The sequence below is a fragment of the Hypanus sabinus genome, chromosome 5, assembly GCF_030144855.1.
Source record: "Hypanus sabinus isolate sHypSab1 chromosome 5, sHypSab1.hap1, whole genome shotgun sequence".
NCBI classification, from domain to species: domain Eukaryota; kingdom Metazoa; phylum Chordata; class Chondrichthyes; order Myliobatiformes; family Dasyatidae; genus Hypanus; species Hypanus sabinus.
Window position 1 is genome coordinate 12,627,397 of NC_082710.1, and position 18,670 is coordinate 12,646,066.

Sequence of the window (18,670 nt, forward strand, 5' to 3'; positions counted from 1 at the left end):
TATAGAAATAAAACAAATAAATTACCTATATTTAACAACCAACAGCTGCTGCAGAGCTCAGCGGGCCGAACAGCATCTGTGAGAGGAAAGCAATTGTTGATGTTTTAACCTGAAACGTCCAGAATTTCATCCCCTCACACAGATGCTACTCGAGCCACAGGGTTCCTCCGGCAGATTGTTTGGGCTCCAGATTTCAGCATCGGCAGTCATTTGTGTCTTTATCTCTCCACCCAATCTAACAGTTCTTCTGTTCATTACACTGCAATGTGTATGTGTGCAAAACCATTAGCAGGCGCCATGAGTAAGAGAGATTAATGTAAGTTTGTTGTGCTCAAGTACAGGTTCCCGGAGAGCAGAATAACTACATCAGACGTCTAGGAACACAAGAGATTCTGCAGATGCTGGAAATCCAGAGCAACACACACAATGCTGGAGGAACTCAGCAGGACAGGCAGCATCAATGGAGAGGAATAAATAGTTGACATTTCTGGGTGAAACCCTTCATCAGGACTGTTATTCTACATCTTAAAAAAGGTAAGAACCCCAAAATGTTTTTACGTGGAACATAGAACAGTTCAGTATAAGAAAGACCCTTTGGCCCATGATGTGGTGCTGACTTTCTAACACACTCCAAGATCAATCCAACTCCACTCCCCCCCAAAACAGTCCACTATTTTTCTTACATCCACCTGCCTAGCTGAGAGACTCCTGGATATCCCTAATAGATCTTCTGCTTTGTTACCATCTCCATCCCAAGCTCATTTGGTTGACTCTGAAACTGAAACCTGTATAACACTTGATCAGAAGCCCAGCAGTGGGTGCAATGTCTGCTTTTCTCCCCACTGCAACGCGCAAAGCTGGCTCTCACACCTAATACAGGCCAGGGCAGAAGCATCAAATTCAAATGAACTCTAGTTGCCCCTCATTATTCTTCTGAGTCTCATACCTCTCATTGGTGATGTAAACCTTGGTTGACAAAAAAATTTGATTTATAAATTTCCAATGTGGCCTCTGATCACTTTGAAGTTTAAGTTCAATTATCATTCAGCCATACATGAGTACCAGTAAATACAGCCAAATGGAACAGCATACATCTGGGCCCAAGGTGTAAAAGACAGTACCAACAAGGTGCAATACACCACATAAGACACATATAGCATACATGAGATAGCATTAACTACATATCGCCCAGGTCCCTGACTTATATGTCTTGTAAACTAATGGTGCATGGGTGTTGTTGGCAAGAACAAGCAGTTCTCAGCAGTCTGCAGATGAACGTTTGCACACATGCATGCGATCCAGCTCTCTTCCTCTGAGCAAACAGTGGAGGACAGCACCAAAGAGGCATGGACACCTCTTCAATAAAAGATTCAAACTACACACATATTGGGTAACTTTTTACAGAATGAGAAAGATAATAGATAATGTCTGGATATACTGAGAACACCAGATGATAGTATTAACTAAATGGTTGTCACTTTCTCATTAGAAGTCACCCCCACCTCTGATCCTATCTGTTAATTGACTCTAGTGTAGGTGAATGCTAGAATCTAGGGTGGTTCCATAGGCTAATTGGGTTTCCTCCAGTGGCTCCAGTATCCTGCCACATTCCAAAGATGTATAGATTTGTAAATTGGTCACATGGGTGTAACTCATTCGGCCTGAAGGACGCTTTACAAAGTTGTATCTCTCAGTAAAGTTGTAATTTATAGCTCACTGTTCTCCAACCATGGTGTCAAGAAAGGAAAACCAGAGCATTCAGTCTGCAGCAATGAAGGAACAGTCAGTTACAATACGGCTGGGTTTTCTGCCATGGAAACTCATGCAGCAGTGATCCTGTATGGAACAATCAGTTCCAAGTGACCTACTGTAGCATAACTCCATTCCATAGCAATACTCTTAAACTCAAAGTGCAGGTTTGCCTGAATTCATGGTGTCTACTGCTTGCAAACTGCTTTATAATCAAGAGCCCCTCTCTCTCTCTCCCCGCCCTCTCACTGGCAGTGAGTTTGTGTCCCCATTGAATCAAGACTAAAAATCAATATCTGGAAGGTGAATAGTTTGGTAGAACTTAAATTGAACACTGATGAGCAGAATATTTGTGCATGTTAGAATTCAATTCTGCTACTGTCTGTAATGAGTTTGTACATTCTCCCCAAGATGACGTGGGTTTCCTCCAGGTGCTCTGGTTTCCTTCCACTTTCCAAAGATGTATGAGTTCAAAGTCGTGGTAAATGCATTTTCAAAGTACGTATATGTCACCATATAATACTTTGGGGGGGTGGGGAGAGGGAGAGGGAGCGGAAGAAAGAGGGAGGAGAGAGAGGAAGAGAGAGGGAGGAGAGAGGGAAAGAGAGGAGAGAGAGGGGGAGGGGGGAGGGGGAGAGAGAGAGAGAGAGGGGGAAAGAGAGAGAGAGAGAGATACAGTGCCAATCTCTGACACGGTCTGAAAAAGAGGGTTTGTACGTTCTCCTCATGTACACATGGGTTTCCTCCAGATGCTTTGCCTACCATCCACATTCCAGATACACATGTTAAGGTTAGTAAGTTATGGACACACTATGCTGGCGGCTGGAAGCACGGCACACTTGTGGGATGCCCCCAGCACATCATCGGACTGTGTTGGTTGTTGATGCAAGTGGCAAAATGTTTCAATGTATATATGAAAAATAAAGCTAATTTCTAAAACAAAATCACTCTGCACATTGGCTGTGCAGATTTTGGTTGGGGTAAAAGATTTTCTAGTATGTCAACTAAATATGACTCAAATTACAAATGTGTACAAGTGCATCAGATACCAATCTGCCACTGACAGTATCCAACAACCAAAGCTACACAGGCAAGCCTCCTCTGTCGTTTATTATGTGTGTCCATATACCACCAGACTACAAAGACAAGCTGTAACATATACTTTATACATTAATATTATTTCAAAACATTTTCTATTACAAAATATATTAGAACTTATTGTGGCATTGAGGTGGTCTGCAGCTACAGTTATTATGTGACAAAGTGCTAATCTTAGCATCATTTGCATAAACTCATCTGACTGAAGATTATCCCTCAGTTAGCCTGGAAAAAGAGTGAACCAAGAAAAAAATTAAAGGAAAGGTTATTGATGAATGATGCAGATATCTTAAGAGTAGTAAACCAAAATTAGTAACACTGAATCCTGAATTCTGCAGAACCACTTTTCATCAGAATCAGTTTTATTATCACTGACATGTCATGAATTTTAACGTTCTGCAGCAGTAGTGCAGTGCAATACACAAAACGTTCTACAGCATATATAACAGCATTTTATAATAATATATATTTTATATGAAAGTAATTTATATATAAAATTAATAATTAGTGCAAAAAGAGAGCAAAAATAATGAGGTAGTGTTCATGGGTTCATTGTCCATTCAGAAAGCTGATGGCAGAGGGGAAGAAGCAGTTCCTAAAATATTGAATGTGTGCCTTCAGGCTCCTGTACCTCTTCCATGATGGTGGCAAAAAGAGAAGAGCATGTCCTGGAAGTTGGGGGTCCTTGGTGTTGGATGCTGCTTTTTTCGAGGCACAGGCTTTTGAAGATGTTCTGAATACTGGGGAGGTTAGTGCCCACGATAAGAGTTGGCTGAGTCTCTGACAGGTAGAAGAGCTAGAGCTATATGGTTTGGCAGATGTTATCAGTTTGATTCTGGGGCTTACCAATTTCCCCGACCTGCCTAATCTCACTAAGTAGTGAAATGATACATTGTGATGAACATCTTATTACCTTCATTAAGTTTATCACGAATGGACATTCCCAAAGTTCTTCTGAAAACAAGTACCCTAAGAACACCTTTGTCATTTGCCTTTTTACCTCAAGAGGCTCAGATGAAATCTTCAAAATGCTTTAATTACTATTAGATTGTCAGTGAATCTTCAAAGGGTATTCAATTATTTTAAAACATAGAATTTCTAGACAATAGTCTTTCTTTCAAAAAGATATGGATAAAAAATGAGTGTATGTGAGAAATTTCTAAATGCTGAATATGTTATGTGATATTGTTAGTATATTGGAACGAGTTTAGGAGAGTGTTGGTATAATGTGTGTGCATTGCCAGTGACTAGAAAGTAATTTCTAGGCATGTTCCTTCACAATAAATGACAGAAACAATCTGGTGCTGGAAGACTGAAGTGGTTGAATAATCAAAGGCGCACTTCGAAGTTCTGGGAAAGTTCTGTCCATGGATCTTGGATTGAGAGGGCTAATAAATCAGCCATGATGAAATGGAGGATTACTTTGGATAAAAGAAATGATGTTATTTCTAACAGGAGCAATGTACATAGATATTATGAATTTGTTCCAAGGAGGTGTTTCTATTCTGTTTTCTTGTATTATAACCACACCAGCTAATGAAGCATCCAAACAAAACCCATCTCTAACGGGGCAAAATCTCTCACCAGGGCTTAAGGCAAACCAAGGAAATAACTAAACCAACATCTACCAATTGTAAACCTACAAAATAGCACACCTGATACTAAGCAACACATACAAAATGTTGAAGGAACACAGCAAGATTCAGTTGTGAATTTTACAAGTCCTGATGGAGGGTCTTTCCCTGAAACGTCAACTGTTTATTCTTTTCCATAGGTGCTGCCCAGCCAGCTGAGTTCCTCCAGCATTTTGTGTGTGTTGCTTGGATTTCCAGCATCTGCAGATTTTCCCGTTTATGTCCAATACTAAAGTGACATGGCATAAACTGTTCAGTCTCAGATTATGTGCTACAACATTATCAACTATAATGGCATAATCCAGAATGTAAAATATATAGGAACATTTCCTTGGAACAAACTCATAATATCTATGCACATTTCTTCTGCTAGAATCAATATCATTTTGTTTATCCAAAGCAATTTGCCATTTTCTCCAGGCAAGCTGCCATTTCTGAAACAACAGAGGGCACCATTTGGTCAACAGAGAGAGCAAGAACTGGGAAACCAAGAACTTTATGGCAGTAAATTTGTCAATATAACTAATTCTAAATATAATGCAGATGGGTGCACCAAATACAACAGGAGTTTCTAAGAATGATAAAATTGAAAATTTGAAAAAAACATTTTATTAAAGAAATACAACACTTTCAAGTGCTTTTTAAAATCTCACAATTTCAGGGCTTTTGAGACAAAAATAGAAATTTAATTTACTTTCCATTCAAATTTGATAGTACTAGAGACAGATTAGCTCTGGTTATACACCTTTCTCATCTGAAGGCATTGTAACTTACTCAATTTATAAATATATTTACAACTGAACAAATTATATATTTCATATGAAAGCTAATTTCACATATGAAACACCGGGAAATGTTCTCAAGATCATCTACTAAATACCAACATACCAAATCATTCTTAGACTTCAATGCTTCCTCCTGAGCCTATGCAAGCTGCAGATAATCTAATTTTTTTACCATATCAAAAACATAGTGCCTTCTGGTGCACAGAGAATAGCTCTCTGATCTCTTATCTTTGTTTAAAATTGATTATTCTGTTTGCTAGTTTATTCTTAACTGTTTCCACACTTCTACTACAATTTGCTAAAAATTGCTTCTGTACTTATGACAGACTTCCACTCAAACTGCTATTCTGCTCAGAGACAACGCTCGGCTTTCAAGTGCATTCTTTCCAATTAAAGACCTGCTCCTGCCATCGTGTTTCAGAATCTGGCAGTTGTTGTCTGCCTGCTCAGTAGCTCATACACAAAAAGCACAACTTCATTTTAAGTCCTGATAAAGGGTCTTGGCCCAAGACATTGACTGTTTATTCCTTTCCATAGATGCTGTCTGACTTGCCGAGTTCCTCTAGCATATTGTGTGTGTTGCTTGGATTTCCCAGCATCGGCAGAATCTCTTGCGTTAGTGTTTTTCTTTACATTTGAAGTTCTGTTTGTTGTCCACGCAGCATTCATTTATTAGCCAGCAACTGAGTATTTCCAGCATTTCCTGTTCTTATATTATCATGAGATGATGTTCATTGCTGCTGGATCAATACCCAAATATTAGCCTAGTTAACATCATTGTGAGAGTGTGGTTACCACAAGAGGCCTCAATAATTCAAAAGCGAATGCCTATTTAGTTTCTTAAAAGAGGCCAGTATTCCTCACAATAAAAACATTAAAAGACACACAGCCCGTTCCCATGATCCCCTCCTCATTCTCTTTCTTCTATGGTCCACTATCCTCTTCAATCAGATTCCTTCCTCTCCAGCTCTTTATCTTTCCTATCCACTTGGCTTCACTATCCCTTACCAGTCACTTATCTACATGAAACTAGATAAGGAGAACCCAATTAAATAAATAACACAAATACATTATTTTTTATTTATTGAGAAAAATGATCTAATATTACATGTACTTGTTGGAAAAAGTATGTGAACCTTTGCCTTCAGTAACTGGTGTAACCCCTTTGTACAGGAATAACTTCAAGCAAATGTTCCCAGTAACTGTTGATCAGTCCTGCACATCGGCTTGGAGGAATTTTAGGCCATTCCTCCTTACAAAACTGCTTCAACTCTGGGATGTTGGTGGGCTTCCTTGCACAAACTGCTTGCTTCATGTCCTTCCTCAACATTTCTATAGGATTAAGGTCAGGCCTTTGACTCGGCCATTCCAGAACACATTTATTCTTTTTAACCCATTCTGTTGTTGATTTACTCTTGTCTTTTGGATCATTGCCTTGTTGCATTATATAACTTCTATTAAGCTTCTGGTGAAGGACTGCTACCCTGAAATTCTCCTGTAAAATGACTTGATACAATATTGAATTCAGTGTTCCCTCAATGATGGCAAACTGTCCATTCCCTGAGGCAGCAAAGCAGCCCCAAGCCATGATGCTTCATCCACCATGCTTCACAGTTGGGGTGAGCTTTTAGTGTTGGTGTGCAGTGCCCTTTTCCTTCATAGCAATGTGCATTTCTGCCAAAAAGTTCAACTTTTGCCTCATCTGTCAACAGAACATTGACCCAGAAGCATTGTAGAACATATATGTGGTCTTTTGCAAACTTGAGTCATGTAGTAATGTTTTTTTTTGAGAGCAGTGGTTTCCTCCACAGTGTCTTTCCATGAACACCATACTTATTCAGTGTTTGTCATATAGAGGACACATGAACTGAGAATGTATCAAATTCTAAAGATTTCTGCAGGTCTTTTGCTGTTACCCTTAGGTTCTTTTTCACCTCCTTCAGCATAGCACGTGGTGCTCTTGGTGTGATCTTTGCAGGATGCCCACTCCTAGGGAAAGTAGCAACAGGACTGAGCTTCCTCCATTTGTAGACAATTTCTCTTATTGTGGACTGATGGAACACTCGGGTCTTTAGAAATGCTTTTGTAGCTTTATCCAGCTTGATGCATCTCTACAATTCTTCACCTAAGGTTCTCTGAAAGTTGTTTTCATTGAGGCATAGTGCACATAAACAGATCCTTCTTGAGAAGAGCAGGCTCTGTTAGTAACCTGACTTTGTGTGTCTTTTTTTTATAGGGCAGGGTACATCTACAACTCACACTTCCAATCTCATCTCATTGACTGGAACACCAGACTCCAAATAGCTTTTGTTAAATGCATTACCCCAGAGGTTCACATACTTTTTCCAAAAAATACATGTAATATTGAGTCATTTTTCTCAATAGATAAATGAACAAGTATAATGTTTATTGTGTTATTTATTTAATTGGGTTGTCTTTATCTAGTTTTTAGGACTTAGAACTCACATTTTTAGGTCATATTTATGCAGAAATAGAGAAAATTCTGCAGAGTTCACAAACTTTCTAGCACCATTGCAGCTGTGAGAGTCAGTAGGTTAGGGTACTTTAGTAATCCTCTTAACTAAGTTGCAAATGAGCAAAGCACAACCCCAAACTAGGAAGTCTTCTTTATTTCAAAGAACAAAGAGGGTTGATTTCCTGTTGGTTGCAATTGTAGAAACATGTTACAGAAATCTTCAGAGATAAGGACATTGTCTTACCATTTTCTTTATAGTTTTTCCAAAGAGGCATATTAGAGGAAGGAAGCTCCCCTTTAAATACAGCTCCCAATTTATTTAGTTAAGATTCACTTATGTGATTAATCGCACAAGTTCACTGCATTGTTACTAGTAAATTGTTCAATGATAGCACAGGATGAATGCTCTCAAATCATTGTAAGTAAAAATAAGTATTTCTCCATTTGAGATAATGCACAAATAATTATCACAAATGGACCTTATAAAATATTGTAGTCCTAGCATAGAAGAGTCTTACATTGAAAATAATGAATTTATACAAGCCCATTGCCACTGGGACATGCCCTCTTCTCATTACCATAAGGGAAGAGGTACAGGAGCCTGAATGATTTGAGAACAGCTTTTCCCCCTAGTCATCAGATTTCTGGTTGGTGCCTGAACATTACCTTATTATTAATTATTTGCACTACTTATTTATTTTGTAATTTATGGATTATTATGCCTTTGCTGTGTCCTTCTGCTGCAAAACAACAAATGACATGTATATGTCAGTGATATTAAATCTGATTCTGAAAATACAAACAATAGGTCAATGAACAATGTTTTAATTTTCTCAATGCAAAAGACAATTCCTCCCAGTAGATCACAAGAAAATGCATTTTCAAGGCAAAGCTGAGGAAGAGAGAAATTACTTTTCCTAAACATTACTAGGAATAAAACATGAAAAACAGACGGTTACAAATATAAAGTATACGTACAGGGTGTCACCATATACAATCCTGAGATTTGTTTTCTCGTGGGTATACAAGAAACACAATAGAATCAATGAAAGACCGCACCCAAAAGGACAAACAACTAATATGCAAAAGACAACAAACTGTGCAAATACTAAATAAAAAACAACAATAAATAAATAAATAAACAATAAATATCGAGAACACGAGACAAAGAATCTCCGTAAGTGAGTTGAGTCCGTAGGTTATGGGAACAGTTCAGTGAAGTTATCCCCTGGTTCAAAAGCCTGATGACTGAGGGGTAATAAATGTTCCTGAACCTGATGGTGTGGGTTGGGAGACTCCTGTATCTTTTATCCTGTTGGTAGCTGTGAGAAGACTGCATGGTCTATATATTGTCAGGGTCCTTAATGATGGACACTGCCTACCTGCATCAGCACTCCATGTAGATATGCTCAATGGTGGGAAAGACTTTACCCTTGATGGACTGGAATATATCCACTACTTTTTGTAGGACTTGCTGTTCAAGAGCTTTGGTGCTTTCACATCACAAACTCAGAACCCAAGTTATTTATAGATTTCATAAAAAGCATTTTGGGTTGCTACACATGGCCTTGCATTTCACCCAGTAGTAAATTAGATGCAGCATTAATAGAGAAAAGTATATAAAAAGAACACTCACACTGTCACTCTGAAAGGGATTCAGGAAGTTGCCACCCATCTCACCATCGTCCCGTGGAGTGCCAGGTGGATTACTCATACTTATGTTACTGGGAGAATTCTAGGCACAGATAAATAAGTAGCCATTAGTTACAATGGAAGGTTTAATCTGATCAGATCACATGTTAGTAAACTAGTGACAGTTGTTATATTTAATACATTTTATCCTTATTGCTCTGAGCCAAAATCAGGATGCTTGTAGAGTTCTAAAACATTTTCTATCAGCGTTTAAAGTTAAATATGACCATCAAAATCTCACCTTAACTGCCAATTTCTATTCATTAAAATGTTTAAAAGCACATTATCAATGGAGTGTATATAGGTACTAGTGTAAGACCACTAAGACATAGGAGCGGAATTAAGCTATTTGGCTTATATCATGGCTGATTTATTTTCCCTTTCAACCCTGTTCTCCTGTCTTCTCCCTGTAAACTTTGACAACCTTACTAAACAAGAGCATATTAATCTCTGCTTTAAATATACCCAAAAAACTTGGCCTCCACTGCCATTTGTGGCAATGAATCCCATACATTCACCACCCTCTGGCCACAGATATTCCTTCTTGTCTCTGTTCTAAAGGGACATCTTTGTATTATGAGGTTGTGCCCACTGGTCCTAGACTCCACCAATATAGGAAACATCCTCTCCACATCCACTCTGTCCATGCCTTTCAACGTTCAATAGATTTCAATGAGTACTTCCCCTAATTCTTCTAAAATCTAGAGAGTACAGGCCCAGAGCCATCAAATGCTCCTCACACATTAACCCCTTCGTTCCTGGGATCATTCTCGTGAACCTCCTAATGATCCTCTCTAAAGTTAGCACATCCTTTCTTAGATATGAGTCCCTAAGATCTACTAATGCAGTATATGACCACACAATCAGTTGTATTACAATTAATCCTCTATTACAATTACATGTATTAATTTATACATCCAAAATCATTACAAACTCAGTCACCAAATGTAAGTTTGTCTTTTTCCTTAATTGTTGATATAGGTCCTTTATCACAAAATTAAACCAAACTTTGTTAAGAATCAACTAAAATTTAATAAGAACACAATTTTCTTCATCAAAATTTACCAGTTTAATGCACAAAATTAGACTATGCTTGATTGCTGCTCTCTAGGCTTTGTCAGAGATTATGTATAATATCAACTGACCACGGAGGATGTCTGGTTCCTGGACACTATGGCCAGCTGAAGGACTCATGCAAGTTTAATTCACGAGTCTACTAACTTCTCTTGGATGTAGATACATCTCTACCAATGGAGGTGTAAGGTACTCTCTCCCTCGGCCAGCCTGCAGCTCACTCTTGGGCAAGGTGCATCACCTGTTCAGACCCCAGTCAGGGTCAGGTGAAGTCATGGCAGCAGGTAGTGGATGGTCGTATGAGCAGCTGGTGCATATCACAAGTCCTGGTTATGCGACCACTAACGTCAGGCAGAAAATCTCTGAAGAGTATTGATAATGGCTGGGGTCATGCATCTTGTAAGGACACTGCCCAGAAGAAGGCAATGGCAAACCACTTCTGTAGAAAAATTTGCCAAGAACAATTATGGTTATGGAAAGACCCTGACTGCCCTTGTCATATGACAAAGCACATAATGAATGACTATCTTCTCTCCCCTTTCTCTGGGAACTTTGGGAAATGTGAGAGGAGAAAGGTTCTGGGGCATGATTTTAGGTTTTAAAGTTAATTAAAAGAACATTTGTTTCACATACTCATTTCCATAGTTCAAAGTAAACTTATTATCGAAGTATGTAGACCATACACAACCTTGAGATTTGCATTAAAGCTCCGAAATAATTTTGTAAAAAGACATTCTTTGAAGTGCCTGACTTCTACTGCCACTCTGAGTGGAGACTGTCGATTGGATAAATGCCTGGTATACAAGCTGCAATCTGTCAGGCAACATTATCAAAGTAGCATCTCTTACAGATACACAGTCTCACCTGCCTTTGGATCACAAACCAGAAGCATCTTGAAGTGGTTCTTTAGAGTTCTAGAATTTCAATTTTGATGTGACTGTATGGGGCAGGTCATGTGATGACCATACTCCCAAAATTTTCTTGGGCATTTGAGGACAATACCAGAATTGTCCATGGAACAGAAGCATCTGTATGTCACTGCATTTGTCTTTTCATTAATCTCTCCAGTGAATGCAGCAAGCTGATCAGTCCATCACAGGGAAAGACCTCTCTGAGCACCAGTAGCAGAGCGCTGCCACAGGAAAGCAGCATACATCATCAAGGACTATCCAGGCCATGCTCTCTTCTCAATACTACCATCGGGAAGGAGATACAGGAGTCGTCAGCCACACGCCAGCAGGTTCAGGAACAATTACTACCACTCCAGAACTGGCATGGATAACTTCACTCACTTCAATACTGAACTGGCTCCACAGCCTATAGATTCATTTTCAAGGACTCTGCAACTCATGTTCTTAGCATTATTTATTTACTGCTTTTTATTATCTGCATGACTTGTAAGCTTTTGCACTTATTATCTGAACAATCTGTCTTTTGCATATTGGTTGTTTGTCAGTCTTTGCTTATGTATTCTCATAAATTCTGTTGTATTTTTTTATTTTCCTGTAAATACCTTTAAGAAAATGAATCTCAACATAGTATATGGTGTTATATACATACTCTGATAACAAACTTTGATTATTTACTCTCCTCTCTTTTAATTTGCATGAAACTCACACTAGGAGGGGTAAGCAGGGAGAAACTCTATTGTTGATTATGCATCCTCCTGCTAGGACTCAACTTGAAGACCAAGCCGTATGATTTATTGACCTCTACCTTTGCTCTACTGCAAACATTCAAAATCTAAAGAATAATCAGCCTCATGAAACAAGGTTGGAGATATCTGGCAGACGAACCCTCATTTCCACACGATCATGAGAGGCATTGGTCGTGTGGATAGTCAGATGTTTTTACCCAGGCTGAAATGGCTAGCACGAGAAGGTACAGTTTTAAGGAGCTTGGAAGTAGGTACAGAAGAGATGTCAAGGGTAAGTTTTTTTTAATGAAGAGAGTGGTGAGTGCATGGAATGTGCTGCCCTCAACAGTGGAGGAGGCGGATATGATAGGGTCTTTTAAGAGACTCCTGGACAGGTACATGAAGCTCAGAAAAATAGAGGGCTATGGGTAACACTAGGTAATGTCTAAGGTAAGGCCATGTTTGGCACAGCTTTGTGGTCCGAAGGGCCTGTACTGTGCTGTAGGTTTTCTATTTCCCCACCTCTAGTCATGCAGAGTTCACACTTTGAATATCACAGCTACCATTATTTTTACAATTAATGCTTTGCTGAATGGGGAAAAGGGTTTAAAATCATCCCAAAGATGGTCTTTTCTTTAAGGGCAGATACATGCTGGAGCATCAGAATCTATGGTACCCAAGCAGGGTATTTGCATATTGGTCTTTACCCACTTGTGGTACTTTAACTCTTTGGGCTTCTGTATCTATTTCAGTTCACCCTCTTCAATAATAAAATAAATTATGGCTGCAGCCAACATAATTTAACTTCCAGATGTGTGCATGGCAACGTGATGGTAAGTAAATATCATTTGGTAATCTGAACAGGCTGCCACAACAAATGTATGGAAGTGAACCAAATTCTTCAAAAGATAATTCTAAAAAATTATCAAATTATATTTTGGTTTAATTATTTATTTTGCTATAACAGTGGAATTGACTTCATTCTATCTATTATATCTACAATTTGGAAATATAGATATAAATGGTCCACTCTCCTGTTTTATCAGATTCCTTCTTCAGCCCTTTATCGTTACCATCTATCACTTCCCAGCTTCTCAGTTTATCCCCCTTCCCCCACCCACTTACCTCTCCTGTCACTCGTCAGTTTGTACTCTTTTCCTCTCCCCCCCAATTTCTTATTCTGGTTTATGCCCCCTCCTTTCTAGTCCTGATGAATACTTGAAAGGTCGACTGTTTTTCCCCTCTGTAGATGCTGCCTGACCTGCTGAACTCCTCCAGCACTTTGTATGTGTTACTCTAGGTTTTTAGCATCTGCAGAATCTCTTGTGTTTATATTTTGGAAATAAGCAGAAATTTTAAGAGTTAATTCTTAAAATCTTTATGAACTCAAAAAAAAATCAAATTGTAAGCACAAATTGTTTTTGTAAATTTCCAAAGGCTAAAAATAACACACTTATTAAACAAGTTCCTTACTTTGGAGATGCCATCCATATCTCCTGAGCCTGAAATTAAAAGAAAGACATTCTAATTAGTTTTTCTTCCATCCATCTGAGCTCTATTATTCCCCTGCAGCCCTCAATGGGCTCTTGCAAATTTTCAGCCATGTAAAAGTGTCAGCTGCGCAGCAAACACCAGGGTAAATTAATCAAAATACAAATTCACATCATTATTATCTCCACCGTTTCAAGGCCATTGCTTAATCAATTCATGCCTATGCCTAATAAATGCCATAGGTTTACAAAATAAAAAAGCTGATTTAATTTCAAATTTCCATCTGCGTTCAAGCCTGCAGTAGCTCAGCAACAATAGGTCTGTACTTAATTCTGCGTAACTGTCCTATGCAAGACAACCGACCTCTTCTACTCTACAACATTTATTCCACTGAACATTCATGCATTTGATAAATCATTTCTGCTGTCAGATTCCCACTGATAGGAATTACTTCCTTATTTAGAAGCTAAACAAATATTGTATTTTGCATGCCCAAATGGGGATTACACAAAAAGTGGCAAAATTGGTAGTTTATTCTTCAAAAGAACATTCAATAGCAGGTGCCTTGAAATCACAGTCACCATATCTTTTCTGCTAGTATTACAGGAAACATATCTCAGCCTTAAAGAACTCTCTCCCTGGCATCAATGGTACACCACCATAAAGGCTGACGGAAAGATAAGGGAAAACTTGTGGCCACCCTGTTTCAAACCCTGGCATCCATGCTGTAAGTGGAACATAGAACAGCAGAAACCCTTCAGCCCACAATGTTGTGCTGACATTTTTGGCCTACTCTAAAATGAATCTAACCCTTCCCTGCTACTTAGCCCTCCATCTTTCTATCATCAATGAGTTTACTTAAGAATTTATTAAATGTCCTTAATATATCTCTCTCTACCATCACCTCTGGCAGCATGTTCCATGCACCCACCACTCTCTGTGTGAAAGAACACCTGTCATCCCCCCTTTACTTTCCTCCAATCACCTTAAAATTATGCCCCCTATTAGCCTGGGAAAAAGTCTCTGGCTGTCCAATTGACCTGTGCCTCTTACCATCTTGTACACCTCTACCGAGTAACCTCTCATACTCCTTCACGCCAAGGAGAAAAACCCTAGCTCACTCTACTTATCTTCATGAAACATGCTCTTACTTAGGAAACATCCTGGTAAATCTCCTCTGCACTCTCTCTAAACCTTCTACATCCTTCTTATAATGAGATGACCAGAACTGAATACAAGTGTGGTCTAATCAGTGTTTTATGGAGCTGCAACAATACCCCGCAGCTCTTGATCGCCACCCCGACTAATGACCAGTGATTAATCCAGTGACGTTATAGTGCAACAGAATCTTCATTATAATTAAAACTTTTTTTTCAGCTGCGTGAAGCTGAGTATCAGCTAACAAAAAAAAAAAAATGCATCTAGTGGGACCGGATGAGCTTGTGTGAAAAAAGTAATTTCGTATTTCGTAAGATTCTAACCACAGGCTCTTCCAAGCTAGTTTTCATGGGGGGAGCGGAAAGAGAATTGAAAACTGAATTAATTCCCAACATTTTTCTCTTCTCAGGCTTGCAGGTATCACTGGGGTTTTCTGAAACTCTGGGCTGCATCTAAAAAGTCTGGAAAACACTTTAATGGATTTATTACCTTGTGTACATAAGTTTTTGTAAACAACAGGAAGCACTGAAATCAGCTTTCAATAATGCTGTAAAAATAATGCTCTTTACAAAATTTGAGGGAACAACCTCTCCCAGGAATCAGTATGTACTGCATTAAAGGGGGCTCAGTTAATTTCATAAACGATGAAGAATCCAAACAAATATTTTGATTAAACTCAAATTGAAAATGAGTAACACGTCACAACTGGTTAAAATCTGAAATATGGTAGGAATGCATTCTCCTGGAAACTGGATGATTAGAGCCCTGGAGTAAAAGGACTGCCTGTATGGGGGTGGGTGGGAGGCAAGAAAGGGGCCTGTTTTGCTGATGTTGTTTTGTTGCCTGCTGTGTTCTGAGTTCTATTGAGCATTGTGGGTATACTATGTTGGCATTGAAACATGTGGTGATGGTTGCTAATGCAAAACGACACATTCACTATATCTTTTGATGTACGTGTGGTAAATAAACCTGACTCTAACTCATTTATTCATCAAAATGACATACCACATTACAACAACACATGCCAAAGATCTTCCATGAAACAAAATCTCTATAACTTTACCTTTAGTACTCTTTCCCCTACAATAAACAAATTGTTTTCTCAGTGCAGATTACTGCAAGTACTCAAATGGAGCAGTTTACAAATTTTTTTCTCGTGATCTTATTTACACACCCACAGTAAACAAAATTCATGATTTTAGGAAATGCTACCCTCCTGACAACCGATGACAATTAGTGAGTAGCTCCCTTAAGATGGTGAGTCACAATGATAGTGAATGAGATATGTTAACATAAGGCTGTGGAATCAAACCCTACATGTACTGTACTGCCTAAATCAGTAAGTTTCAGAAGTGCATTGAAGAAATAGGAAATAGAAGTACAAAAATGACACTGAGAATAGAATGCTTTACCTAACGATCCATTCATGTGATGTGGTTCCATTCCACCCATAGCACCTATTGGACCATCTGAACCAGGGCCCATAGGAAACTGCAGAGGCAAAAGAAAATTAAATATAACTGTCAAAGGGACTCCCAAATATGCACCAGTTCTGTATTTACAGTACATGTAGTTCATCTACTCCAACATCCTTATTAGCTGTATTAAAGGAAATTCATTTCAAAGTTTGTTTGGTACACTGATTTTCACTGGCTAATGCATTAAGTAGGCACATGAGAATTTTAGATTCATATTTTTTGTGAAGACAAACATCTGTTCAAAAATGAACATTTTGTACCCTAAGTGTTGTAATGTCACCAGCCATTTCTGGCAAATAAAACTCAGAAAAACAGAGGTCTCCTAATGAAAGCTGAATCAGGATTCTTGGTGACATTGCAAGGTAATGCATATATTTGTCCTGATCAAGGATCTTGGCTCGAAAAACCGACTATTTATTTTTCTCCATAGGTGCTGCCTGACTTCCTTGGCTCCTCCAGCATTTTGTGCGTGATACTCCAAATGCCTGTCTAATCTTTATTACTTGTCCTTCACAGCATCACAAACTGAGCATTTTGTTTTATGCTGCACCAACTATTTCTGTGGGTACTAATAAACAAATGCTTCTAATCTGATAATTGCCACTGTGCTAAATGTGGCTCAATTTGCTGTCTTTGAGTGGGGGATGTGGTGAACTACATATACCTGTCTGGACACGCCCCCTGCTGACTGCTCCTGAGGTCCCTCCCACTGACTGTGGCTCCTCCCACAGACCCTGGTATAAAGGTGACTGAGGCCTGACCCCTGCCTTCAGTCTTCAGGATGTAGTATGGTGGTCAACTACTGCTTTTTCTTTCTTCTTGTCAATAAAAGCCGATATCTCGCCTTCATGTCTCAGAGAGAGTTATTGATGGTGCATCAGGGGATACAAGAAAATTCCTACAGATGTACAATAGAGAGCATCACTGCTTGGGTAGTAAATGCTGCAGAAGGTTGCACTCAGGTTGCACTCATCACGGGCAATGCCTCCCCAAAATTGAGGACATCATCAAAAGACAAGGCCTCAAAAAGGTGGCATTCAGTATTAAGGACCCCCATCACCCAGGACATGCTCCCTTATCATTGCCGCCATGACGGAGAAAGTACAGGAGTCTGAAGACAATGTTTTAGGGACAGCTTTGCCATAGTGCTGAATGGATAATGTACCAACCCATGAACATTACCTCATTATTTTTTGCATCACTTAATTGTTATTTATCTAATATAAATATACATATATATATATATATATATATATATATAGATCTATTCAACTTTGTTTCTTGATGCTGATCAATAGAAAAGACTTTCATGTCAAAGTGGAAACAAATTTCTACAAATTGGTCTAAATTTATTCCAAATATTAAATACAAAATAATTAATTGCATAATTTCTCACCCACTTTGTCAGTATTTAGTAGATGCAACTTCAGCAGCAATTACAGCCTTCAGTCTGTGTAGGTGGGTCTCTATCAGCTTTGCACATCTAGACAACTGCAATTTTAACCCACTCTTCTTTACAAAACTGCTCAAGCTCTGTGAGATTGCATGGAGGTGGTGCATGAACAGCCCTGGTTAAGTTCAGCCACATATTCTCAATTGGATTGAGGTCTGGACTCTGACTTGGCCATTCCAGGACATTAACTTGGTTGTTTTTAAACTATTCCTGTGTAGCTTTGGCTTTAGGCTTGAGGTCATTGTCTTGCTGGAAACAAATCTTCTCCCAAATCGCAGTTCTCTCACAGACTGCATCAGGTTTTCCTCCAGGATTTCCCTGTATTTTGCTGCATTCATTTTACCCTCTACCTTCACAAGTTTTCCAGGACCTGCTGCAGTGAAGCATCCTCACAGCATGATACAGCCACCACAATGCTTCACAGTATGGATAGTGTGTTTTTGATGATGTGTGGTGTTTGGCTTATGCCAAACATAGCGTTTAGTCTGATAGCCAAAAAGCTCACTTTTGGATTCATCAAACAACAGAACCTTCTTCCAGCTGACTTCAGAATCTCCCACATACCCTCTGGCAAACTCTAGCTGAGATTTCACGAGTTTCTTTTAAACAGTGGCTTTCTCTTTGTCACTCTCCTATAAAGCTGTGACTGGTGAAGCACCCGGGCCTCCCTCACTAGTCCCCTTCTAGCACAGTCACTTAGTTTTTCAGGATGGCCTGCTCTAGGCAGACTTACACCAATGCTATATTCTTTGCATTTTTTGATGATTGACTTAACTGTACTCCAAGGGATATTCAGTGACTCGGAAATATTCTTGTATCCATCCCTTGACTTGTACTTAACAATAATCTTTTTGCAGAGTTGCTTGGAGTGTTCTTTTGTCTTCATGGTGTAGTTTTTGCCAGGATACTGACTCACCAGCAGTTGGATCTTCCCGATACAGGTGTA

General features: G+C 39.0%; 1 protein-coding gene across 8 annotated transcripts in view; it reads right to left on the reverse strand.

Annotated features, from left to right (window-relative positions):
• Nucleotides 1-18,670, reverse strand: part of LOC132393927 (single-stranded DNA-binding protein 2) — a 319,942-nt gene that overhangs the window by 13,851 nt on the left and 287,421 nt on the right. For 5 of the 8 annotated variants that reach the window (XM_059969375.1, XM_059969377.1, XM_059969372.1 and 2 more), the window contains 4 exons: nt 16,206-16,284; nt 13,618-13,646; nt 9,379-9,477; nt 26-76 (listed from right to left, as the gene is read on the reverse strand). In XM_059969375.1, the coding sequence (XP_059825358.1) occupies nt 32-76; nt 9,379-9,477; nt 13,618-13,646; nt 16,206-16,284 (252 nt within the window). In that variant the 3' untranslated portion in view covers nt 26-31. The remainder of the gene's footprint in view (nt 1-25; nt 77-9,378; nt 9,478-13,617; nt 13,647-16,205; nt 16,285-18,670) is intronic. The other 3 variants (XM_059969374.1, XM_059969379.1, XM_059969373.1) reach the window with 1 other exon arrangement.